General features: G+C 42.4%; 1 protein-coding gene across 1 annotated transcript; it reads left to right on the top strand.

Moving 5' to 3' along the window:
• Positions 1-1,349: 1,349 nt before the first annotated feature.
• LOC105928760 (allograft inflammatory factor 1-like) lies at positions 1,350-15,198 on the top strand. Its single transcript, XM_012866221.3, has 6 exons — positions 1,350-1,504; positions 1,693-1,754; positions 5,312-5,378; positions 10,161-10,202; positions 11,610-11,772; positions 15,097-15,198. The coding sequence occupies exons 1-6, from the start codon at positions 1,480-1,482 to the stop codon at positions 15,182-15,184; spliced, it is 447 nt and encodes a 148-aa protein (XP_012721675.1). The 5' UTR covers positions 1,350-1,479; the 3' UTR covers positions 15,185-15,198.
• The last annotated feature ends 3,310 nt before the right edge of the window (positions 15,199-18,508 follow it).

The raw sequence follows: 18,508 nt of genomic DNA on the forward strand, positions 1-18,508 counted from the left end.
AACAGGCTACGGTACAATGAACCGGAAATTAGACGTCTTTGCCTTCAAAATAAAAGTTTACATAAACACAAGTGGGAACGTGTATATTAAGGATCGGGTGTCAATTTACTGTTGAGACGTGTCAGGATTGGTTGTAGTCCCAATGCAATATTAGGCTAAAAGAGAATATTTCTGGTAATGTGTCTGATATATAGTTGTGGGTGACCCACAAAAGTAGAATCATATGCGGCTTATACACAAGCCGGTTTTCACACAAAGCTAAGTCTGCTCTGTCTGATGGATTCTGGTTTGTTCGTGTCAATAATACATCTTATTTAAACACTAGGGTCACTTGTGGAGTACCACAAGGTTCAGTCCTTGGGCCAATTGTCTTTCCTATAACTTTTGTTATTATTTATGTTCCAAGTGTGTCTATTACACATCTAATATAAACAGACTCATAATAATTGCAGTTTGGGTGATTGCATCATGTAAGATATGGGGAGTAAAAACAGCTGGGCTACCTGTAAAATGCTGATAACAAAGTATGTCAATCAGAAAAGAAGTCCTTATGGTCTGACACACTGATTTGCATAAAATGAAAACATAAATGAAGGATCACATCCGTTGTTTTGCTAAATTATTTCTGACACATTACTGTTACAAATAATAATGGAAAAATAAACTTGCACCTTGACAAGTCCAAGACACCAACTGACTTCTTAAATCACCCGGCCTTTGGCAGGTTCTGCACAGATAACCAAGTATTCTCCATTCAAGCATCATCAGTCGATGCTATTTTTTTTTATTGTTTTTTTTTTTATTTTTTTTTGCAAATATATTGAAAAAGGATGTGGACAGCTGTATTTTGCTGTTATATGCTTTGATGAAAGGGGGAGGTTACATGATACCCCCTTCCCCCATCCACATACCAATTCCATTTTTGCTGTTAGAGTGGTCGGTGTTGCAGTATTTTTAAAAGAGGACCTTTAACCTGTAATTTAATTACAAACTGTTATGCTATGCATCTATTGTTTTGATCCAGAATAATAACCAAGCAGGAAAAATATTATGTTAGCTTTAGATTATAATGATGTTTATATAGCCATCAGGGTTTTATTTTTTAGATAAACAATAATTATTATTTTTAGAAGTAATCATATTTATTAAATGTACAAATTGTGCATTTGTCAAAAGGCCTTAGGGGATTTGATTTGATTTATTTGGCTATTTTTATTTTGACTCTCTTGGGGCCCTAAGCAGACAAAAAGTTCACTTGTAAAGTTGAACGAAACTTGTTTGCGCCTTTGTAGGTTTATTTTGAAAAGCCTGACCGGATGTATTGTTTTTGAGCGCGTCACACTTGACGCCGGTGCAGAGTGGCCCATTGAGCTCGATCTTTAAATAGGAGTAATACCCCTTGTGCAGAGTTGCGGCAGCCTGCTGGCCCGGATATTTTAGTCCTTCGTCTGGCTCCAGGCCTCACCGATAAATTCCAGGATGCCCTCAAATAAAACCATGCAAGGTAACAAATGAAACGACGACAAAAGGAATTTATTCAGGCTTCGTCCGCCGCTAGCTAAATGCTTTGAGTCTCTACAATGAAGCGTCGGAGGCCGACTGGCTGCAGTCCAAGACCAGAGGCGGCATTCTTCCTTTATCATTGCAATAACCTTAACCTTGTTTCTCTCTCTCTCTCTTTTGTTTGTTTAGGTGGCAAAGCGTTCGGTCTGTTGAAGGAGCAGCAGAGGCAGAAACTGGAGGAAATAAATAAGGTATGGGGGGGGTGTTTCTGCCAGCCTCTCTAACAGCATCTGAGTTAATGAGGTCGTGTACACTTGACTTGGCATTGGCCTTGTTTTTGACCGTGCAGCCTGCCGGGCTGAGGAGTCGCGGCAGATCCGCCTCCTCCTCGGTGTCGCTGTGACCGCTGAATGCAGTTTATATCTGAGTGAAGCTGACCGCTGCTGCAGCGGCAGTGACTCCTTTCATTGATTGATTTATCCCTCCCCTGTCATCTCCTGGCACTTGTTGAATCATGGCCCCGCATACCTTCGCACGCGACTGTCTCTGGGGACTGGTTCCCCTCTGACCCGACGGCATCGATCTGCCGCGCCGTCTCCCTCCTTCAGAACAGGTGGACTCTTTGTTTGGCACCGGGGCCTCTTCCCCGGCACGTATCCGCCCCCCTCTCTCTCTCTCTCTCTCTCTCTCTCGCCTGTAATCTGCGCGCTTCCCCCGGCCTGCCATCAGCTCACCGCCGCAGCATCCGCGCGGAAAGCAGGTCGCTCGCGGCAGCTCGTTACGTCTTGGCGCGTGACGCTCCCCTGTTCCCGTTTCCTAAAGGTAACGTGCTCTGCTTAGTCCGTCAGAGGAATGAGAGGCGAGAGGACGACTGTGCGTGAATCGCGGTTTCTGCGTCCCGTTCAGCCTTCTGGCCTCAACCACAAACACTTCGGTGGTTTAGTATCTTTGTGTAATAGACCAACGCAGACCAGTCTATTGTCGGGAACAAAAGAATGGCTTTTAGTTTTTTTTTTTTTTTTTTTGCTGGCTATTAAAATCCAAAAGGTTGCCTCTGCTTACTTTGCTTAACGAACCTTTTCTATCGTTCTTTGGAGAGACAAAAGACCATAGGTAGATGGTGTGTTTAGGAGCATGTTGTTTTTTTTTCCTGCCATACATATAACATTTGTCTCATTTGACCAGGGCTCATTCTACTGTGCCCCCCTACATGATAAAACCACAAAAGGGGCTTCTTATAGTTTCCTTTCACTCCTGGCTCTCTTCTAGCCACCCTAGCATAAAGCTTGATGGTCATTCTGACAGATTCTCCCACCTTCTAGCAATGGATCTATGCGGGTGTCCTCTCCGTGCCCGCCCTGTCCGTTTAGGTGGGCCGCCGGGTTTGCAGATGTGGGGCGCGTTTAAATTTGTGGCAGGTTGGTTCCCAGGTGCTCGGAGACGCGTTCAGAGCTGGGGATTTTTTTTTTTTTTTTTTATTGTTTTATAACCTCGCCTCGCTTTAAACTTCTCCCTGACCCGTCTGGGTTGGAAAAAGGGTCTTTACGTTTCAGGTGTAGAACAGTTTGCTATTTTTGACATCTATTTTATTGAAAGTGAACAGGTGCATATTGTTGCATTTGCACTTTCAATCAAAGCATATTAGACAGTGAAAATAGGTTGTTGTGGGGGGAAACAATTCTGCTTCTCGGTTGATGTCTTCATGGTGGTGGGAGCGCACCAACCTTACAGGTTTTCTCAAATGTTACCCAAGACCAGGGCATGCCTTTTGTTTGTTTTTTTGGGATGCGGCCCACAGGCTGTGTGAGATTTAGTTCAGCTCAACCTGAACTGACAGAAAGGGAGCCGTTGTAGTAAAAGCAGCTCAGAGTAGAGGGAAGACGGTGGTAAAACAGTGCACAGCTCCTATGCAGTCCAGGGAAGAAATGGGATTTGAGTCTATCAATCAAACTCATTGGATGTTTAAATTCTTATGTTTTCTTTTTTGTCACCGAAAGATATTTTGGTTCTTACAACAGCATTTTTATTTATTCTTGTCTTTTGGTCTGGTTTACATCCCAATCTTATATATAAATACTTTATGTGCTTCTCATTGCAATCGTATATTCCAACACAATTTGTCTTCTGCATTGAACCCATCAGCCTCAGGGAGCAGTCTGGGGTTAAGGGTCATGCTCAGGGTCACGGGGGATTCGAACCGTTTACTGGCAGCCTTCCTAGAACATAAGCACGCTGCTCTAACCACTGAACCACCACTACTTGATGGGGAAAACTCACGCCGTGATTCAACCACTTCTGGATTATGGTTGCAAATTCACCTCAAACCAGATTACAGGACATGCATGTGCCACTAACGCCTGTATTCAACACCTACCAGGGATTGAAAGCGTGTCTAGTGGTCCAAGCTGTTTCTTAGGGCTGGACAATTAATCGCATTTGCAATATAACTGCAATTTTAAGAGACACAATTTCCAAATCGCAGAGGTCTGCAATTTTCGGCTATGTAACAATTAATGGATAAGACACGTCCTTTAGGTGTTAGTGATATGTTCTAAAGTGGGTTTGCCTATTTGTTTTAGAGTTTACATAATCATACTTTTTTTTTACCATTAATATCAGGAATCTCACCATAGCATTAAGTACCGGTCAACCTGTTTAATACATAGACTTGTTTGTTGGTCGCACTTTATGTTCAACAAGGATTGACGTCCAACTCAACAAGCTATTCACTTGAATAAAAATATTCTGGTTAATAAAAACAGTAAAATGTCTTGTTTTTAAATGGTCCTTGTTTGCAAACACCTTTAATCTACAGGCCAGTTGTGTTGCTTGTGCTTAATGCAGAGAAAAGTAAAAAAAATAAATTGCAGTTATGGCTGAAATATATCGCAGTTTTTGATTTTTACCAATATCGTCCAGCCGTGCTGTTTATGCCTAATTTAGTCAAATTGCATCATAGATACCTGCATTTATCTGTTGGACTGCATGTGCTGTACGAAGTTAACCGTTCTAGACCCAACTGGGACACTGACAGCAAAAGAGGCATTTATGTAATTGTAAAAGAATTCAGACAGAGGATTTTTTTATATCTCTATATAAGCATTACTCACTGACATGGATTTCAAAGCATTGTCAGTCTAGCATTTTCAGGTTCGGCGCAAATGAGGCTTGATCTTGAGGCCTCCGTCTAGTCTGAGAGCGATTCACATCTATACCGAGAAACACCAGCGAGCATCTGCAGACAACATTTAGCTTTGATGCACGCGACGCATTGTTTGCGGGCGGGTGATTTCATGGTTTGATGTACAGACGCCGCGCTTGTTCGGATGTGCCCGCATGCCCCGTGCCTGTGGGAGGAGATTCCTGTGTGCAGTCTGCAGTCAGCTGAGTGGGGCTGCTCTGATGAACATCCAGCTGTGACGGTTATCCTCTCACGATCGCACGCTGCACAGTCCCCACAGAGGTCAGCACGGCGAACAGACTCGCTCTGTCTTTGAGGTAGTGGACGACTCCCACACAGCGCACTGCAGCGTTACAGCTTTTATCAGAACAGCTCCACGGAGGCTCTCCTCCTCCCTCACGAGGCGCCCCGGTAATTAAGCGGCGACGAGCCTGGAAGACGAGCCCCGTCAGATAAGATGCAGTCAGATCAGTGCGATCTGTAGGTTGCGTAATGCCGCGGCTAGGTCACGAAACGTTGAGAACGGTATCAAAGCTGGGCTAGAGAGTTTAGGTTTCGCCATAGCCCTGTTTCTCTGTGGTTTTCCCAATCACCTTCAGTTTCATCACCTCTCTTGATCTTCCTCAGGAATACCTGGAAGACCAGAAATACAGGGACGAAGAAGGCCTGGCTGAGAAACTGGAAAGCTTAAAAAGTGAGTAAATGCAGTTCTCCCCATCAGCTGCTCCAGCAACTACCAGTTGCATCTTCCCTTAAGCCGTCAGCATGTTTGCTTTTCTCTGTGAAACAATAGGATAGATGTTTTGAATTGAAAAGCGAAACATCTTCAGCTTCAGAATAGAAGTTCAGTTGCTTTTGTTTTTCTAACTCCCCCTTTTTTTTTTTTTTTTGATTGATCATGACCTGGATGACTGAGAATCTTCCCCAACTTTTCTCTGTGGGAAAGACGGACTGCTGTGATTTCACCCCCAACAATGTGCAGGGCCAAGTCCTCAGTGGCCCGAGAGGAATGTGGCGGGGCGTTCCTCCGTTTGCTCAGCAAAGTTCGCAACATTGAAACAACAAACGCTCAGCTTCTGGGAACAGAGAAAACGTTGCTGCCAGCTAATTACAAGAACAAAGTTGCAAGATTCGCAAGCACCATCCCATTCCCCCACTACACGCGTTTGCTGATGATTCGTCTGGTCACCCCCCCCCCTTTCCTTTGCTCAGTGCGGGTTCTGTTTATAATCCTCATAACAGAGTGACATATGGCCATTTATTCTAATAAGTTCTGGAATTGGGGGGACATGCTACAGTGTCCTACTTAGAGCGTAGGCCTGCTGGAGGAAATGGGGCAGTGATATATAAACAGCACTCAGGCTCTGGGAGATTGCTGTTTTTTATTTTTTTTCCCTTCCTCCTCTTTTCCATACTGTCCCAGTGACCCACAAGTCAGCAGCCCGACAGCGATTAACCACCAATAACATGGCATCCGTTCAGCTCTTTGCCTCTTTCAAGCAGCCTTCTATACGTCAAATCTGCGTTGACTTTCTCATGGTCGTCATGCTTAATCGTTGGTGTTGTTTTGTAGAACATTTAATCGGTTTAATGACATGGCGAGTTTCTTTGTATAACAAAACAATTGCCCTTTTCTGCATTAAACTGAATTCATTTGTGGGCATTTGTAGGAACGTGGCGCCACGCTCATCCAGAAGAGGATCTACGCATGGCTTTTATTGCTTTTTTTTTTTTTTTTTTTTTTTTTAGTTCAGTCCTGTGAGAGAGAGCAGATGGGGATTCAGCCAAGTTTCTCCACACCAAAGCAATGCAAGGATGACTGTTAGTAATGATAAACAGTGGCTGGAATATCCACCTGCTTGTTTTTAAGTCCACACTTGGAGGTTGAACCAGAGCTTTCTCAAACATTTGATGTGGTCAAGTAGATATTGGATAGACATCCAGACATTTCTGTTTCTTAAATTCATTTATTGAACATGCCTTACATCCATGGATCTATTAACTATACCTGCTACCTTGTCTCCAGCAGTCAGTGGGATTTAGAAGTTCAGGCTTACAATGAGCCAACAGATCCACTGCAGTCCTCCTCTAAGTGTGTGTATATATATAGATAGATATATATATATATATATATATATAGATATATATAATATATATATATATATATATATATATATATATATCTAGATATATAGATCTATATATATATATATATCTAGATATATATATATATATATATATATATAAAAAAAATTAGTTTTAAATCATTTATCCCACTTGCTGTGTTTGTTCTGAACACAAGGAGTGCTTTAAATAGACAAACATTGATTAGTTCACTGTTGTCAGTTTAACGGTACAACAATTTTAATGAATTCAGTATCCTGAGTTCATGAAGCTGTTGCTTTTAGCCCTGCTGTGTTTTTTTTTATTCTTTTTTTTTTAATCTGTGTGTTTTTATGGGGGCTTGTTTTGCCAGATGTCAAAGACAATTCTCCATCTGAATTAAGGCGATGGGCAATAAACTCTGCTTATCTTATCTCTGGTGGGTACACCCTGAGCAGGTCTCTAGTCCATTACAGGGCAGCACAGAGAAACGCTGTGCACGCACGCACTCAGACCCAACGGCAATTTATAGAAACCAGTTAACCTAATGAGCATCTTTTTTGATCGGGGGAGGATGTTGGAGTACCTCAAACCCACATCCCTATAGAGGACATAAAATGAAGGCCACTGTTGAAACAGTGGCCTTCATTTTATGTCCTCGGTTTGCACATAAGTAGACGTCTCATTGTGTTTTAAGCTTTCCTTTTCAAGAGAGACCTAGAAAGAACAAGTTGCTGGTGTTTAGTACTTATTTAGTATTGTCAATCTGAGTGAAGGTTTTCAGTCAAATGAACGATTTGACTAGACGTTAAACCCAAATTATCTAGAATGAATCCATCTATCCGTCCATTATCTATGTCCGGTTATCCATGCAGGGTAGCAGGGGGATGCTGGTGCCCATCTCCAGCGGTCATTGGGTGAAAGGCATATGCTGGATCAGAGGGCTCAAAAACTGCTACTTTTTGTTTCTTCTTTTTCGAGAGGATACCTTTTTAGTTTTGGACCTATACCCTTTAGGGCTACCAAACCAAACCGGCGTCGTACAACTGAGAGGTGTGTACCAAACTCTGACTTGACAGGGATTTACAGCTCTAAAAATGCAACTTTCTATTCCGCCGGATCCAGACTTGTGTTTACATTTTACACACAGACAGTGACAACAACTGCTTACAGTAATCACAGGGCAAAGGAAATGAGGGAAGAAGTCTCAAACATCCCAGCGACATGAAGATCGGAGTCCAAACCGTGTTTTGGATGAAAAGATGCGACTATTGAAGCGCCCGTCTGGTTTGTGCCTCATTGTCTGCCAGCGAGTTGAAGGCGTGGGAAACATTCTTCATCGGCAGGCCAAAATTATCTGGGGGGTGGTGGTAACGTCCGCCTCAGCTATTTCATCAGCAAGTCTCTATAAAATAGAAACCCGCTTCAGGTAACAGTGGGAAGAAAAAAATGCCTGGGAGTATACAGCCAAGATTGAATCAAAGAACCTCAGTTACATAAAATGTTCAAATAAAGGGGGGGAAAAGGAAAGTCAGCCTTTCAAATTAGTCAATTTGTCCCAAGAGATGCTTTGGGACTCTAGAAAGAAGCAATAACTCCAGGTTTGAGTTTTGTCCATTTGAGCCCTTCTCTGAGGCAGCAGATGATCAACAGGCTGCGCTACAACAAGTGGTCCTCTCAAAAAAAGTCGTCTGTGCGTGCGTGGAGGCCCCCTCCTGAGGGTTTCTGAACAGGGCGGCCATTGTCCTGTTCCTCTTCTGGACGAGCCACACGGTTAACACAGCAACCCCTCTCTCTCTCTCTCTCTCCCTCTCTCCCAACACACACACAGAGCATCTATTGTGGGACAGAAATAGCCAGAGTAATCCGACCAAAGGGGTCTTCTAGAGAAGAGGAAGGAGGGAGGCCGAGGAAGAAACACAGAGATGTCCGTTTCTGGCATCTGAAAACAAGTCGCTTTGGTGTAAAATGGGATGTTTTAAGGTGTCGCAAATATAGTTCAAATGTTTGCTCAAAGCTCTCTTACGTGGACAGCCTTTACATTGGGACAATAACTGGTTAATTTGCAAACTCTGAGACAATTCTCTCAAAACTCTTACAGATGTACAAAAATGCCTCCTGTACATGTATGTTGGGCTTTAATGAAACAGATTGTAGGGTTGCTGGGTTGAATCCCAGTCAGGGTGGTCCTGCATGAAGTTTACCTGTTTTCCTCATGCATGACTCTGGCTTCCTCCCACAATCCAAGAATATTCATGTTAGGATAATTAGTATCTCTAAAATTGCCCTTTAGAAATGAATGTGATTCCATTACACTGGCCAGGTGGGATCAGCTCATCAGCTGTTTGGTTTCTCATCCTGTCCCGATGTCTCTGGGTTTTAGACGGTGGGGCTCTGCACGGATATTTATCTATAAGGGTTAATCTCAGAGATGCCGTTCTACTTAAATGGTGCTCTCATCACTTGACGGGGCTCCAAACAGCCAGTCATTGACATGAGGGGCTGGTTGCCATATGCTGGTTGTCTGTACTCTGCTGCTCTCTGTAGCTTTTTGGCCCATAGCCAAACAAAGTCAGTTATATATGTGAGAAAGCGGCCCCCTGTAAAGGCTGTCAGCAGCTCACTTGGGGGAGCGCTTCACACAGCCAGCTTGTGTAAAGGAAATGTATTTATGTATTGGATTTTATCACAGATGCTTGTGTATGTAAATAAACTAGGGCTGCCACTTTAACACGTTCGTTTAGATTAATTACAGTAAACGGACGTGTTAGGATTTACGCATTTAACAGTGCTGTGGATTACCCATGAAATGTAGCCCGTTTTATTCTGGCGTGTCGATGCAGGAGCGCAGCAAAAGTTAAAGGACACAGGTCCCGGTGGATTTGGAAATTAAGCTTCAAGGATTTGTTAATGTATTGTTTAAAAGTGGAAAAATCTTCCTCTTCCAGTCTCCCCTCTGTCATCATTTAACAGGATACATAAAGACTGCCTTGTTTCTAAGCAAGAATCCGATTAAACTCTTCAGACAGCAGTCAGGATGGGGAATGTGTTTGGGTAAAACTCTCTCAGACATTTCAGCCCTCTCCAAACTTTTGTTTTAAATCTCTTTCAGACGTCAGCGCCACATATTTACTCCTTGCGTGCTCCCAGAGCCCTCTGCTGTTATTGTAACCTGCTCTCCGCGCTCGCTTCGAGATGTTCACCGTCAGCAGAGTCTTAACAGTGTCACCCCAATGGACAGAGCGTGTTTTGCTGACGAGTCAAACGTCAGCCGGGTTATTGCTGTTTGTGCTACGGGAGGTGGGGGGTGTGGGTTGGGATTGAACTCCCACAGTAAGTAATAATCCCCCTCTGTGTGTTTTTTGTTTTGCAGATAAATATGCTGAGTTTGACCTGAACGACGAAGGAGAGATCGGTGAGTAACACCCGGCAGTAAAACACCTGCTGCCCTCGCATAACAATTGTCAGCATGGCTGGCCAAAGTACAATGTTGACAGAGGGAGCAGTAATTAATACTACGGGTGTGTGTGTGTGTATGTCTGTGTGTGTGTGTTTTTTGTCCGGCCCCAGACAGGCGTCATGTGTCACGTTTGCGTCCTCGGTGTAAAGTGAGCCTCCTTAATTCGGCCCCACAGCAGATCTGAGGTGAACAGGTGTCAGGCACTTGCAGCCCGAAATCCTGTTTCTAATTTCACTTTTGGTCTTCCCGTCGACGCCCGCAGCTGTAGTAAACCCAGATTTTTGGAGCGGACGACTGTCGCCCGCAGCTGCCTGCAGCCGAGCCGGGACGGCCCGTTGTGTCCCCCGGCTATCAGCTGCTTCTCTAGAATGACCTGACGCAGTGTGTTGCCTACATAGTTGTATGCCATTTTATTGTTTATGCCATTTTATTGTTTTTTCGATATCTCAAATTACTTCTCATCAGGTAGTACAGTCTAAACGCCTTTCAGCTCTTGGTTTAGGATTAGACTCTCTAATTAGTACCACCTAATTTCCATGGCCACGCTTTACTTAATCTTTACTGTTCTGCAGCAGTCCCCTACTGTAAGTGACCTGATTGTGGAAGCACAAATGGTGTAGTGATACTTTGTAGAGCAATAAGCATCTATTCCTTGATTGAAGTTTTGAGACATATTTATCTATAATTCCATATCTAGGGCAGGACAATTTGATTTAAAAATCCCAGCAATGGCCAACCAGTCAAAAAAAAGTTCCTGTTCCTTAAAAGCTGTTTGTGTGACATTTCTGTACAAGTGGCATGCTTACGGAGAGTAAAGCTAAAGCTGCTGTCTAAATGTTACCTATCCGGCCAAGTGTGCTGCCATATTGAGAAATGCGTGTTACATGGGTCTACATCTGAGGAAGGTAAGAGGGTTTTGTTCCGCATCAAGACCTGCCACGCCTTTTTGAAGCGTGTGCTGCTATTGATGTGCCTCTGTCCTGTGTGGCATGTATACTGGGATCAAAGGTGTGGAATTCAAAGTGTTCCTTTGTGTCAGTAAGTCTTGGCATTGACCACACTTTTGTTTTTTTTTGTATTTTGCCTTACAAATAAGTAAGGCAACATTGCCCCTCCCCTATCTGTTGCTGCACACTTCCTGCCAAACTAGCTAAAGCCGTGCTGCAACATTTTTCCCTCGCTTGCAAGGCAAATAAATTCAGCAATCTGGAGAAGTTTGTCCAGTGGCAGAATACTCATCAGTGTGAAAAGAAGTACCACCCATTTCTGTAATTGAGATAACACTAATATCTGAGTAGCATCTTAAAGTTCATAAAGAAAACGTATTAAGCTGATGTCTGTGTTTCCTGCGCCTCCTCTCAGATATGATGGGGCTGAAGCGAATGATGGAGAAGCTGGGGGTGCCGAAGACCCACCTGGAGCTGAAAAAGATGATTGTGGAAGTGACCGGCGGCAGCAGCAACACCATCAACTACAGGGACTTCGTCAAGATGATGCTGGGAAAGCGCTCCGCTGTGCTCAAGCTGTAAGTAAAGATGTGAACGAGTCGCGAGGAGAGAAATGATTTGCGTCCGCCTGCAGGCTGTGAATCACCCTGATGAACCGTGTCTTTAAGTCAGAGAACAAGGCCGGTGTAGACAAAAACCAGCTTCAGCTGTCTGCTGGGGGGGGGGGGGGGGCGGCCGCCATGACGGATAGTGATGTCACTACCCACTTGCCTTTGGTCGCCATAGCAACAAAACCCATTTGGAAAGCCTATCCGTAGTCGACACCCTTAGCTTTAGCTGTGATTAGGGGCTTATGTAACTGAGTCTAGGCTGATTAACCGCTGACCAGCATATAAAAGCTGAGGGGGAAAATCTGATGCCCCCCCCCCTTTTTTTTTTTTTTTTTTGTCTGTTTTAAAATGAGTTATTAAAGCAGCTGTTAGCCTTTTAGTGCAGCTGTGTGCTGGGTCAGCCTCACAGAACCAGAGCCAGAACGGTCAGTAAGCTGACTAGAGCCCAGACCCCCCGACTAATCTCATAATCCCAAAAACATCTATCAGAATGCACAACTTTTTCTGCTTTGCCTTCAAAGTTTTTTTTTGTTTTGCCCCCCACTCACCCACCCAATAATCCAGCAGCATGCTATTTATAAAAGTCTCATTTCCTCCTGCTTTTATTTTCCGCTTATTTACATTCTACAGAGATAAGCTCTGCTTTCCAGGAAGCCCATTTGTTTGTGCCGTCTCTAAACGGCGAATGGTAAGCTAGCGAAAACATTTAAAATAGCAGAGTGGCCCAATTAATAGCAGGTGAAATCTGAGCTCCCATAGGGGTAATTTTAGCAGAAAAACGTTATATGCGCTGTTTGGCATGCTGTGTGTGGTCATTTTTAATGCGTGCCCTTTTAAGCAGCCTGCGCTCCGCTGGAGCTGCTGATAAGAGGGATGGTTTACAAAGCTTTTCTTTCGTCGTGTTGTTTTAATCTTTGCAGGGAGGAAATGGGAGGGAGAAGCCAAAACTACAAATCTATAGCAGTAGTTTTTTTTTCTTCAGAGCATTTGGCAGAACATCAATTGATTTAGTTCCCATTAGAGGAATACAATTGAGGGCAGGCTCCACAATAGGGCTCCGTTACCATCAGGGAAAAGGCCAGCGAGTCACTGTGGCTTGGTAATCCAGGATCTGAATGATGGCGGCGAGCGATTATGGTGGTATTTTCGTTAGCTCCGGGTTGCTTGTACACTGTGCCGAGTTTGCGCGACTGTTTTGGCATCGTGCTGTGCTGGAGAGCAGCGATGTTATCAGCGAGAGGAGAGAGACGACACAGATAGAAGTGAAAGTCGTCTCGCTTTACCCGTTCGGATCATTGGTCCTTATGGGATTAGCAGGGCTTTGCAGAGTTTTCCAAAAAAGGAAATTAAAGACAATTCGCTCTAAATAGCTCGCTTCAGATCCCTTTCTGTGTTATGTAGGGTGTAAACTACTATCCCTTTGTTACTCTGGGTTTCCCTCTATTAATTTCACTTATTAACCCCTTTATCCCAATCGGATTTGTCGATTTCTATGAAATACATTTTAGACTTACGTTGATTTGATCGTGGAGTTTGGAATTTCTTTGCTCCTGTTGATTAATTTATTAGTTTGTGCAGCAGGAAGATTAAGAAATGTGGTATGCTGTTAAACGATAGTCATGGAAACATTTTTGGTCTGCAGGTTAGTTAACTTATTATTATTTCCTTGGTTTGCAATCTGTAAAAGAAAGGAAATGCTTTTTAGAATTTTCCAGACTTGGATAAGTATAAAGACGTCTGAGAAAAAGAAATACTGTTTTTGGACTTCATCTTACTGTCTTGCAGTTTACACTGAAAAAAATTAGTTGGACTTTTTCTTTCCTTTAGAACATGTTAGCTTTATTCTGTGTTTGTATAATTTGCTTTGTGAACAGCTGCTGGTTGATTTCCATGAAACTTTCATAGTTTTTGTTGATTCATACTCAACATTTTTATGCAGGGAAAGGAGCGATCTGCTGGAGGACGTTTCCTACTGACTTACCTGTGCAAACTCAGTTATCCGGGTCATCACAACAGCAAACAGGCTTAAATCGGAGGCAACCGGACTTTCGCTCAGTTCTTTCTGAAAACGTTTCAATACCTATCCAGGAGTCTTTGTCAATTCTGGTGGCTCGCACTTGAGTAGTTGGTGCACTGCTGTTTTTAAGGACGGGGAGAATGTCCTTTAAAAACAGAATGTGCCTAGGAGGATGGGCCTTCATGTCCTTAAAAACAGCAGCGCACCAACTACTGGTTGCTCAATGAGCCGCCAGAATTGACAAAGACGTTTTCCGAAAGAACTGAGTGAAAGTCTGGTTTGCTGTTCCTACTGACAATGCATCAATTCACACTTCTCACTTTTTTTCTATCCACAATTTATTTAAAATAACTTTCTCAGGTCAACTCATACTTTTCTGTGAGTAAACATGATTATACGAGTCCAATAATTATAGCTCACCACTCAGAGGTTGTTAATTTGGTTTTATCAAGAAGTCAAGTGGTTCAAACAGAAATCCGATCCACAACATATCTAACAAAGTTTTAGAGAATAATATACAATTCAACTATACATGAGGATTATTTTGGAGCATTTTTATTACAACTTAGAAATCATGAAAATACTTAACTGTAAAGGAAAATCAATGATATACAATATGCAATGATTAAACACAGAACATAATTTGAAAGAAACGAGAACACCCATTGAAAGATGTAAGTAATATGAAAGTAATATATCAGATTTTCTGTTAAATGTAATTTTTTTTAAATGGTAGAACAATAAATTAGGACAACCCCACGTTTATTTCACTTAATACTAAAACCTTATCATAGCCGGTGTCTATGGTTAGAACATTAATAGTCAGCATTTTGGAGGAGGTTTGCATCGTTTAGACCTCAGACATTTTGACTTGTGGAGTGAGTGTGAAAACCCCGGAGAGATCAAAGGTCTGACGCGATCAGAAGGTTTTAGCATCCGACGGAAAATGTCCTGTACGTGCAACAAACCCCATAGACATCCCGCAGCTCAAAGTGGGGGAGTGGGGGTATGGATCCTGATTGGCTCGTCCATTTGATGTGGTATTGAAATCCCTCCCAATGGGCAGCGATTCCAGACAGATGTGTGGAGCTAAGCAGAACTACATCCATCTGGCGAGAGTCAGGCTACCAGTAATCAGCCCTGGACCCTTTTTTTCACAAGTCTCATCATTTCTGATGCCTCTCTAAGAGTTACAGTACAAACTAACTTTTTTTATGTGCTACTTTCTGATTGTTTCATACTTGTTTTTTTTTCTTTTCTCTTCCCCTTCTCAGAGTTCTGCTTTTCGAAGATAAAGCCAACAGCAGCCCCTGCAAGCCAGACGGACCCCCTCCGAAACGGGACATCACCAGCCTGCCTTAAACAGCCTCCAGACCGCGGAAGCAGAGGGACCATTCGTGGCTGCGTTGAACAACATAGAATATTGTGTTAATGTGGAACCAGGGATCAAGGATGACGTTTTGTGAACAAGTGGTGTGTGTGCAAGGTTTCTGTCGTTTGGAAGACTGAGCCTAAACCTCACTAAAAAAAAAATGTTTGACTGTGAATATCCATGTATTTTTTTTTCTCCCTTTAAATCAAATGTAGCAGTGATAGTTGTACATGTAATTCAACTGATAAGTTAAAAAGATTTTTACTAAACGTTTTGTGGTTGTATTTTTAAGGGAACGCTCATAATTCTCTAAAAGATGCTCATCCGTCCTTTCTGCTTATTTTTGAATTTTTATTTTTTTTTCTTTAACCTGGGAAAATCCAGCTTAACCACGGCAGACTAGGTCACTTCTGGAAAAATCAGACAACAGCAGTTTTTACAGTACGTTTTTTTTTTCTCAGCCTCCTCCGTCGTCCTGCCAGGCCCACATGCGTGCGCCGCACCGCTTTTGAGCGAGTGCCAGGGAACACGGGGGCCGGCTTATCTCCCGCTGAGCGTCAGACCCAGGGTGCCGGGACCTGCTTTTTTTTTTTTTTTTTTTTTTAACGCCCTCACAGTTGTTGAGCGACGAGCAGAAAGAGATTACGCTAACTAGAAGAGTTTGGGGGAAGACCAAGCCGGTCCGATCCAGTCTCTGAGCGTGCGAGGTTTCAGCCGCAGCTCTTTTTTGGACGCCGTTTCACGTACGGGCACGCGAATAGACGCACGTAAAACGCTACATAAAGTACAATCATGTTCTTTCCAAGTGCCTCGACTTGCAGATACTGTAGGGTTTCAGAAAGGAGGAAGAGCACACAGGCATTCATGTACAAAACACTTTGAGCTTGTTCATTCCGGGAAATCATGAACTTAGGTTTGATATTAGGTAAGACAGCAATAGCGATGAGTGAGCATTATGGATGTTTTGTTGTTGCTTTGTATCCATGGGTGAATGAAATTGCTGTTGTTTTTTAATTTGCTTATTAACTATTATTTTATATTTCACTAAGTATTAAATTTGTCCTTGATTTGTCTGTTTTTTTCCTCCTGTTGTTTCATCGACCCTTCATCTTCTTTGTTTTGTAAAATGAATTCTGTAATTTGTGCCCTCCGTGTTTATCTGCTCGTTATTTTACCTATAGCTCACACCGTATGGTTAAATCGATACTTTACAGGGTTTTCCACGTATGATTTGTTTTCAGTCTCGTAGGGACATCACATGTTTTTAGCGTTGAGATGTACATTGTTTGCAGACACCAAAGGAATTAAAGGTTCTTCTTACACTGGCCTGTTAAGTTCTTCCACTGCTCATTGCCGTTCTGAGGCTCTGCCCTCTGGCACGTTTCAGGAAAGGTGCGAATGAAGGGATTGGTTCAATGTTTGTAAAGTCAGTAGAGTAGTAGGCATGCGTTTCAAGCTGTTTAGCTAACTCGAGTTAACTTCTACTCTTGCTATACAACCTATTTACGTCATACTGTTTGTCACCATTTGATGCACAAAAACAATATTGGTGCTATTCTCCAACTGCTAACATGTCCCACTCCTGTTTAGATCAGTCCACCTGCAGTTTTTCCTCTGCATAGTTTGACTCATACAGAATTTCCACATTATGACATATCTTTTTTTTTTTTTAAATCATTTTGCCTGCAGGTGTTCCCACAGTTCAGGGTGTTGTAGCAGCAAGTGGGGAAAACCAGTGGAATTTGCTAATTGTTTAGCCCTGTGGCCAGACTGCCTTCAACTGGTAATACAGATAACATATTTGGCATCCTAACTATGTGGGCCACAGGTTTATTGAGATATAAATTGCTAAACAATTGTTTATTTATTGCAACCTTTGACAATGTTTCATGTGTGCAACTTCCTTTTTGAACTCGAGCTCATAGTGGGGGTGGGAATCTCAAAATTTTCCAAATCTGAAACTTTGACACTCAGAGAGCATTCTTTTTGTTTGCAAGCACAAATCAACAGAGACTTCCAATGTGTTTGGTTCTCTTTTTTCTGTTTTTTTTTTTTTTTTTTATCTGACCAAGTGGAAGTGATAGTGATAACTGATTTCCAGCGGGCAGCTTTCTTCTGAATATAATAACTTTCACATGCAAAAGGGTTGTAGAAAAAAAACATGGCCTTTGCCAAAAACTGCTCAGGGGTTTGATGGTTTTGTTGTTTCAAAACAATACGCTCTTTTTTTTTTTTCCTCTAAAATTTGCCACTCCAGTTATGACACTGACTTTTCATGAAACTGACCTCACAGCCCCACTTTTCAAACAACTCTAACACCAAAAGATGTGAAACACTCCATAAGTCTTCACATTTATAAACTGTGATGGCCTTCTTGAGTTATTTTGTGACAAAAGAGTGTACCTTAACTTAATTTGGCAGCTTTGTACCAAGAGTCCTGTCCAACTAAAGCAATTTCCAGCAAAATGTCAAGCCATACATTGCGTCTATTTTCTTTTTAATTATACAAGAAAACGTGTGAATATTGGTTCCCCGTATCTTGATTCAGTGATGCTTTTAAGTTTTTTTGCAGTGCAATTTTCATTCAATGTGTGTGAATGATGGCGCAATAAACGTCTTCACATGAACATCACAGCTGCAAATAGTCCTGTAGATTGGCTTCGGCCTGCCTTACATTCTGGATGGGATGTAAGGGCCGTTACGCTGCGGCTGCCTCTCATTTGGGAGAACAGTTGCTGGGGTGTGGAACAGCATGGAGGATAATAAGCAGGACTCTAACAAGCCTGCTAACAGGCGGGCCTAGTAGGATTATATTAAGCACCTCTGTAATTAAAATGATAACCACTGTTGCATGTAATGAACTGTCAGCAGCTTATGGAGCCACCGCGGACAAAAAAAAAAAAGTGCTGAGACGCTGTGAGAATGGGAGAAAAGAAACAATCCTGTAAATAGGAATCGCCTCAAAGGCGAATGTTAGACTCAAATTTATCAACTATGCTTTTTACATTTTCATTCAAATGTCATGTGCTTTTAAACATTTTTATCATGTTTTTAATTTTCATGCTCTTATTCTTTCTTTATCTGAACATATTTTCTCTTTGTTGTCAACTGTATTTTAGACAAGTAAAGGATTATTTATTCTATGTTCTTGATTTTGGTAAATCATCGAGATATTTAGGAAATAATTACTATGTTCATCATGTCCGCCTTTATGGGTGATTATAACTAGTTTGCTGTCCCTAAAGTTATTAATGTACAGAAGGAAAACATCCTCTAAGAAGAATGAATTGCGTTGTTTTACTGTATTTCAGGCA

Source organism: Fundulus heteroclitus, unplaced genomic scaffold (assembly GCF_011125445.2).
Source record: "Fundulus heteroclitus isolate FHET01 unplaced genomic scaffold, MU-UCD_Fhet_4.1 scaffold_689, whole genome shotgun sequence".
Classification (NCBI taxonomy): domain Eukaryota; kingdom Metazoa; phylum Chordata; class Actinopteri; order Cyprinodontiformes; family Fundulidae; genus Fundulus; species Fundulus heteroclitus.

What these genes read in the sequence shown, in the direction of transcription:
- LOC105928760 (XM_012866221.3), top strand. Translation starts at nt 1,480, where the DNA reads ATGCCCTCAAATAAAACCATGCAAG. An exon ending in CTCAAATAAAACCATGCAAG is followed by an intron (nt 1,505 to 1,692) that starts GTAACAAATGAA and finishes TTGTTTGTTTAG; the next exon opens with GTGGCAAAGCGTTCGGTCTG. An exon ending in CGCTCCGCTGTGCTCAAGCT is followed by an intron (nt 11,773 to 15,096) that starts GTAAGTAAAGAT and finishes TCCCCTTCTCAG; the next exon opens with AGTTCTGCTTTTCGAAGATA.